Genomic DNA, 7772 nt, shown 5'->3' on the forward strand with positions numbered 1-7772 from the left:
CAATAGTGATTACAAACAACTTTAATACAAATATCTACTATCTTAATTCCCGTAATTTTGGCAAAAGGGTCTTATATATAAAGACGGAGGGAGTAACAAGGAATATTGGTTTGATTTTTTGAAGTTTGATTTTACTCAGGTTTTATTGTGCACCTTAATCCTCATATTTCGTCATTTCAGGTTTTCCTAACTATGTCAATATTTGTCTAGGAATATGCCACGCTTCTAACAAATTAGATATTTATAAATCTGTTTTTTGTTTTTTAAAAGGAAATCCATGTAGATTTTACAATACTATATCAGTTGAATATGATGTTTTCTCATGATTTAGATTTGTAATATTCTGAGAAAACTCGCATCTCTTGTGAAAACATAACAGACAGTTTTCTTCGAGGCGATAAGGAGCCAAATCTCAAGCAAAACTAAAACACAACAAAAATTGAATTGGATTAAATGCAGGTGGGCTAGGTGCAGTCATCCCCTGAGAACCGTTGGACATAGATCGTACGCCTAAAGCATGCCAACTACATGTGCTTTTAACTGCACAGAAACCCGGTCCGATATATCACTAAGATGAGAAATCTAAAGCACGCTACGTTTTTTGGTTGTCACAAAAGTGTAGTCCAAGATGAAAATTTATCCGAAAGTATGTATATTTTTTAATATGTACATTCAAAATCATATTGGGGCAGAGCATCTCCTAGATTTTTCATTCTTTATATTTCCTCAGATATTCTAGTTTTAGAATATAAACATGATACTTCGACATTAGGTAGGGTACAAATATCTTCTACACATAATAAATACGAAAATAGAGTGAAAGAGGAGAGAATAATTTTCCTTACATGATAGGCTGCACAGCATATTCTACAGCTCTCAACAATTTCGCAGTACTTAGTACAGATTCAGATCTAACTAAAATATTTCACATTTACATCTGAAAATCGCAAGTCAGCATTGCTTTTCACATTGCTGCTAAGAATGTGCTTGTGCATGCTCAGGTTTGTGACTGAATTCATAATCGAGATGAACAAAAGCACGCTCAATCTCAGGCAAAAGTTCGAGCTTCTCTTGCAATGATTCCCCGATATCATGAGCCTCTTGTAAAGGCATGTCTGCTGGAAGGACGATATCAACCTCAACAAAGTAGTGTGACCCAAATGTGTAAGCTCGAACTGTGTCAATGTGCCTCACAGCCTTGTGGTGGTTCCAGCAGAGGTATGTAAGTTTCTGAAGATACTCAGGTGCAGCTGATCTTCCAACAAGTGAATTCACATTTTCCAACACTGTCATTGACCATGTGCGAATTGTGTACAAAGCCAGCTGCAGTGGAAGAATTACACGTAAGTAAAACGGGTGGTGTATGTGATATGTAACAGCTATAAGACAGTGGCAAGTGACATGTACAGATAAGAAATGTTTCATAGAATATAGTGCTCAAGAGAGCCAATGGTGGTTCCTAAAATCTCAGCAGTCAAGAAAATGGCATAAAAGAGATGTATCAAATAATCATATGGTCAGTGCCGTCAATTGCACATCACAGAATAACTGTTTGTTGAGTAGCCGCTATTTGATAACACTTTCTATGAAGAATAGCAGTTTATTATATATCTAAGTAGTTTATCACAATTTCTGCAACCTCTCAAACTTTGTGCATCGTATGCAGTGTTGTCAAATAGTAGGTATAGTGGTGCTATAGAGCTACAGCATCTCCTGTAATGGAGATTTCTTCTTATAGAATCTGAAATCTAGATTTTTCAAAATATAAAAGCATTGCAGAAGCTGAAATAATTATGGATTGCCAGTAAGTACAGTTGTCGATGAATGAGATTACTGGAAATACTATATGTATACTTCATTCATTACCATCTATCCCAAGGAATTAATCTCATTCATCAATTGTTTATCAAAGGCCAAGTTGAATGCAGACAAATATATCCTTTCCAAGTAGGGAAGGAAAATAGTCTGACAACGGGTAGTAGAGTCTGAGAAGGATACTAACCTATCTGTACCCTTAACAATGAAAACTAAATAAAGGAACATTGATTTAAATAGTGTTTGATTGAGGAAAATGGAGGGGAGGAATAGTTATAAAGTAAAGTGTCTTGTTTTTAGTTCAAAAATTGGAGGGGAAGGGAACTAAGGGGGCCAAAATCCCTCATCTCTCAATTTTGGCCCTGTCCAATATTAGAAGGACTTGAAATGGTGAGATAATGTGCTTTAAATATTCTCGGGAGTATATTGACTAAAATGACCTAACTGACATCAAGAACTTCAAAACTATCCTTAACCCTCGCCACCATTGCATGATGTCCTTTACTACCTCCACCATACTACCAAAGGAACCCTCCATCATCACCACCACACACACCAGCCTTCAACACTGCCAACATCAACCATTTTCCAACAATATAGTAAATTAATCCTATTTCCCTCCCATTATTAAAGAAACAAGAAGGGGTGATTTCTTGTTGCCTATATTGAACCAAATACTCAGTAAAAATACAACATAAAACTCAACTGAAAAAATATCCAAAGATCATTCAAATTATAAAATATTACAGACAACATTTTAACCACATTCAAATACAGCAGAAAAAGGTAAATAAATGCAATAAATAAGGAAAAAATGTATCTTTGGTAAAAAAAAAAATATTTTATCAAAAAAACTATTGAACAACTAAACTAAAATGTGTAGATATTAGGAAAGAAAAATATCAAAAAAACTATTGAACAACTAAACTAAAATGTTCAGATATTAGGAAAGAAAATTTAATAGTGTGTCCAGAATGTGGCACAGTGGATACTCTATTACCGATACCCACGCATTTTAGCGAGTTACTAATTATGTGTACCCAGTTGTACCCATATATAGTATATTAAGGGAATCGTGGATAAATTTTGTGTATAGTCATTGGCATTCCTATTTAATTAGGCTATAAATTAACATAAGGAAAATATTATAGATTAACATAAGGAAAGTATTTACTTACAATGATAGCACCAACAGGATCCATCCAATCATCAAAATAATTGGCCAAAAGTGCAGCAATTAGACCAATCACATTAGTGATCACATCAAAAAAGTGATCCTGAGCATAGGCCTTTACAATCTCATTAGTAAAAGAGCGGCAATAAATCATTAGCATGAATTTCACCAAAGTCACTGAAAGCATAATACCCACAACCCAGCGCTCCTGTTCCCTAGTCAAGCTGAAGGTATTATCCTGGAAATATCATCAAGACATCATTAGCCCTGGTTTCCTATATATTAATGAGGTCCAACAAAGTATTTTTAATTGTTTATGTGTCAACTTTGCCTTAACAAATGTAGAAAAATCAACTTACGGTGTATATTAGTGTGCGGGCAGACTCCAAAATTATTTGCAGCCCTAGTGTTGCCATGACAGAGGCAAAAACCAGAATTCCCTGCACAGAATTACACAATTTTGAACTTTAAAATATTAGCACCAAGATACATTCATAACTACTAGCAAGAATACAAGATGACTCAGAAAACGTCAAACAGAATATCAATAGGAGAACTGACCAATGGTTGCATCCGCTTCTTTCCAATAGGGTACTGATATGGGTTTGGTGTTTGCATGGAAAATGCAGTGAACCATAAGATAAATCCAGAAAGGAGGTCCAGAAGAGAGTCTAAAGTAGATGCAATGATGGCTAGGGAGCCACTTCTGACTGATGCATAAACTTTGGCAGTAAAAAGAACCATGTTTGCTATGTTCGATATTCTGATGGCAAACGTCTCGCTCCTGGCTAATTTGTCTCGCTCCTCCTGCATAAAATAGTGGATACTCAGCCAAGGCATTTGACTATGTAGTCTGGTTTGGATTAGGTTATTTGAACTTATGACCTGGCATAAGCACTTGTGAAACTGTTTGAGAGAGCATATGGAAACATCTTATTACATGTCCATAGGCTATTTGCAGCATACTTTCAAAAGTTCTCCATGATTTCTCAAGAAAACATCTTATAGCTTATATGAAAACAAATTTGACTTTATTTTATCTTTTGCTATAGAAAAATCTTATACATGAACCCTTTTATGATAAACGCTAATTATATAAGTTCTTAATTAAGTTGTTTATCTAAACAAGACTATTGGTGTTTAGATCTAGAGAGCATATAGGAGAAAATGAAATAGAAACCTTTGACATTCCGGGAATGAAACCACGTTCAGCTAAGGCATCCATTTCAGTAAAGCCCTCAAGCACTTCAACCTGCTGCTGATAGTACTCAGCAATATTATCTTCTTGACCTAAAGAAACAGAAAAGAGAACGAGATTTAAAACATAGTCATGAAATCACCTTTCCGATTAAATAGCAGAGATCCCATCACTCAAAGAATACATTTCAGAAAATATAGCAAACCTCACGGAAAAAGATAACTAGACAAACATTTGCAGAGTAATAAAAATTTATTTGAAAGTCACCGTAATGCTGGTTGAATTAGCATTTCTTTAATATTTGAACAACCCACAAACAAACCATAAAAATTTCATGAAAAGATTCACAAATCAGAAAGCAGACTATGAAATTACAGCACAACAAGCAAGGTGATAGACAAACTTAGAAAGCATACAAAGTAACAGGATCGAAGATCAAAGCCCAAACAACTCCATATCAAGAAATAAAGCAATAGTCCAGATGCATTCAACTCAAATGAAAACCTAATGCATCAGATAAATGCAACTTATTGCACTTAAATCACGGAACCTCCAATCAGAGTTTAAACTAATAAGTAATCAACAAAAATAGTCTGAAAGTTTCGCTTCTGGTCTCTAGAAAAGCATGCAAAAGCTCCTTAACTTAAATCCAGCTTCAAATACATCAAAAACATAAATAAACTTGAATATATTAAACCAAGATACAAAATCATCAAACCCAAAAACCGAAATACTCGACAACAAAAAAACACCTTTTGTATCTACCCAACTTCCAAATCCCAATATTTACTAAACCTGGAAGAAAAAGTAAACTAGAAAACATAGTGTACTACTCACCCTGCATTACATCCATCGATAGCATCTTTCAGAAAACTGAAATAAGTTTTAGACTTGATGCAAAGAGAAACGCAAAAATAGAAGTTGCATATATAAAGAGCCAAAAGAAAAAGACAAGGAACTTAAAATCACACCAAAACAGTAAAATTCCAACAGCACATTCCTCATAATCAACCACAGCCATTGATACAAAACAAATTGTAGATTCTCATTAAAAAGACAAAGATTCTCAACTAAGAAAAAGTAGATTCTAAAATACTAGTTTAAAAATAAAATAAAAAGAGGAATCAGTTCCCTGAGTAAATATCCAAATTGGTCTCCAAAAATATCGGAACAGATCAACTTAGTCGTCTAAATTAACAATATTTCAAAATGATTCATGAAATTGCAAGATGTTAATCGAATTTGTCCCCTTCTTTATTATTAACAGCTGTTATTTGAACACAAGAATTGGCAAACACCGTAAAAATATCTGATTAAAGAGAAAATATTAACAAAAAAACGAAAACAGTATGTTTATACAATGTCTGATTAAAGAGAAAATATTAACAAAAAAAACGAAAACAATATATTTATACAATGTCTGATGTCAAAATTTGTGTCTAAAAATCATTTCTGCTATTATTTGTAGGGAGCATAATGCCATTAAGTTGTTAAATCCAAACCCATTTGGGCTGGCTAATTTAGCTTATTTAAAAAAAAAAAATTTGGTAAATCCGTGAATAAATTTGAAATTAAAGCATGTTTAATATCACAATGGTCCGAGTGATTTCATAAAAATTACATTGTAGTTTTTACCAAATCAAAGCAACTTACCTTGATTTCAACAAACTCACAGGTATACCAAACATGCACAAAGTGAATAATATCAAAGATAGATTCTATAAAGCACAAACACAAACACAAACACCTGACACAACATCAACAGTGGTAAATAATTTGAGAAAATAAATTAACTGAAAACAATCAATGTGTCTGTGTGGTGTCGGTGTTAGACGCTGACTGACACATGTCAAACACCGAACACCTTCGATCAGAAGTGTCAGTTCTACAAAGTATACATTTGATGATAGATCCAGAGACATAAAGAACATTTTATAATGTGGAAACTAAACTAAGCTCATACAATTTCAAAGATTCTATGGTACTAATTTAACATTGTATAGTATACAATATATAATATTTTAATTACTAATCAATTAAGAGCTAAGACAACAACATCTAATAAAAAAATTAAAATTTAAAAATGCTAAAAAAAAAAAAAAAGAGAAAGAAAATTACCAAGAACACCATAGCAGTCATGAATACCAGAAGAGGGTTTAGGTGTCTTTTCAGTATGCTGAGAATTCAACTGAAAAGAGTCGAAGTTCAACCGCCATGACCGGTCACCATTATCTGAAACTGAAAGAAGAGAAAGCTCTTCTTCGTTAGATTGCTCCACCGTCTCCACCATTTTCCCGGTCATTCTAAAAACGTCGTCGTTTTTAGTTGACTAAACAAAGAAGAAGAAGAAGAAGAGAAAATGCAGGTAGGTTTGTTCTTTGTTATAGTACCGAGGTTCCGTAGAAGATTTTTTTCGGTTTTTTTTTTGAACCGGAAAAGTGGGAAATGTGTGTGAGTGAATAATGTATAAGGTAAGGAATGAGATGTATCAAAGCGCGTGGAGTGAACGCGAGGGTTTTATTGGTGCGTGAGAGAAGGATGATTTGTGTGACGGAAAGTGTCTATTTGTTGAAGATGTGGCTGCGTAGATAGTAGCCACATGAATCTGAAGGGAAACGGAGGGGACCTCAGTTGCATAAAACCTAGTCTAGGGTCTTGATTGCCTAGGACATTAATGCATCTTAATAGAGTCGGTTGTACTTCCCCGCTTTAGATTTACTAAGTTATTTGTTCATTTTACATGTATTAAGAAAAAATATATTCGCTCCGGTCCTTATTATAAGAAATATTTGACTTTTTAGATTCATTGTATAAATGATGTATCTAGTCTATATTTACAACAAGATACATTAATTACTCAATGAATCTAAAAAGTCAAAAAAAATTTATAATAAGGCCGGAGGGAGTATAAAGGAAGAAAAATGGTTTTAAATGTTTTTTTTGTTAAGTATTGATGTATTCTCCACTATCATAAATATAAAGTGGAATATATTAAATTTATAGTGATGAAAATAATACTATTAATTAGAGTTGTAAAAGGAAAAATATAATTAATATTGTATTGAAATGTGAAATGACTTAGTTATTTTGAAACATTTTATTTTTTTTCAAATGATTTAGTTATTATGGGACAAAGAGAGCATAAACTTATTTCTATTGATTTGGTGGTATTAGTTTGAAACCTTTGAATGTGTACTCCTCAAAATCCTAGGTTTATGTTCGATTGTTTACACTATCAATTTATGCGATTAATTTAACTTCTTATGAAATGAAATACTTAATCTTGGTATCTTTTATTCTTCCAAATGTATTACTACTATTGTCCAAGTGGACAATGTTAAGTTGATGGATTTATAAACTTTGAAACAAACAAGGGAAATGTTGTTAATTAGCGTTTTAAGAATATTTTTTTTAAGAACTTTGTATTGTAAGTTTTTATGGAAATTAGTGTATTTAATGTATTGAAAATTAAAGCATTAAGATTTTTATGAAAATTTGTACCTTTAATGTATTGAACCTTGAAACATTAGACTTTTTTTAATGGATATTTATGAAAATTTGTGCATTTAGTGTATTGAAAATTGA

The 7772-nt window shown here is 32.9% G+C and overlaps 1 protein-coding gene across 2 annotated transcripts; it reads right to left on the minus strand.

Annotated features, from left to right (window-relative positions):
* Positions 1 to 773: 773 nt before the first annotated feature.
* LOC11438849 (metal tolerance protein 11) lies at positions 774 to 6658 on the minus strand. 2 transcript variants are annotated; one of them, XM_003621740.4, is made up of 6 exons: positions 6306 to 6658; positions 4170 to 4279; positions 3551 to 3796; positions 3349 to 3429; positions 2994 to 3227; positions 774 to 1323 (listed from the first exon to the last, which is right to left on the minus strand). In XM_003621740.4, the coding sequence occupies exons 1-6, from the start codon at positions 6487 to 6489 to the stop codon at positions 976 to 978; spliced, it is 1203 nt and encodes a 400-aa protein (XP_003621788.1). In that variant the 5' UTR covers positions 6490 to 6658; the 3' UTR covers positions 774 to 975. The 2 variants fall into 2 exon arrangements, with proteins under 2 accessions (XP_003621788.1, XP_003621789.1); XM_003621741.4 differs by lacking the exon at positions 6306 to 6658 and adding an exon at positions 5025 to 5162.
* Between the last annotated feature and the right edge of the window lie 1114 nt (positions 6659 to 7772).

This window comes from Medicago truncatula, chromosome 7 (assembly GCF_003473485.1).
Source record: "Medicago truncatula cultivar Jemalong A17 chromosome 7, MtrunA17r5.0-ANR, whole genome shotgun sequence".
NCBI classification, from domain to species: domain Eukaryota; kingdom Viridiplantae; phylum Streptophyta; class Magnoliopsida; order Fabales; family Fabaceae; genus Medicago; species Medicago truncatula.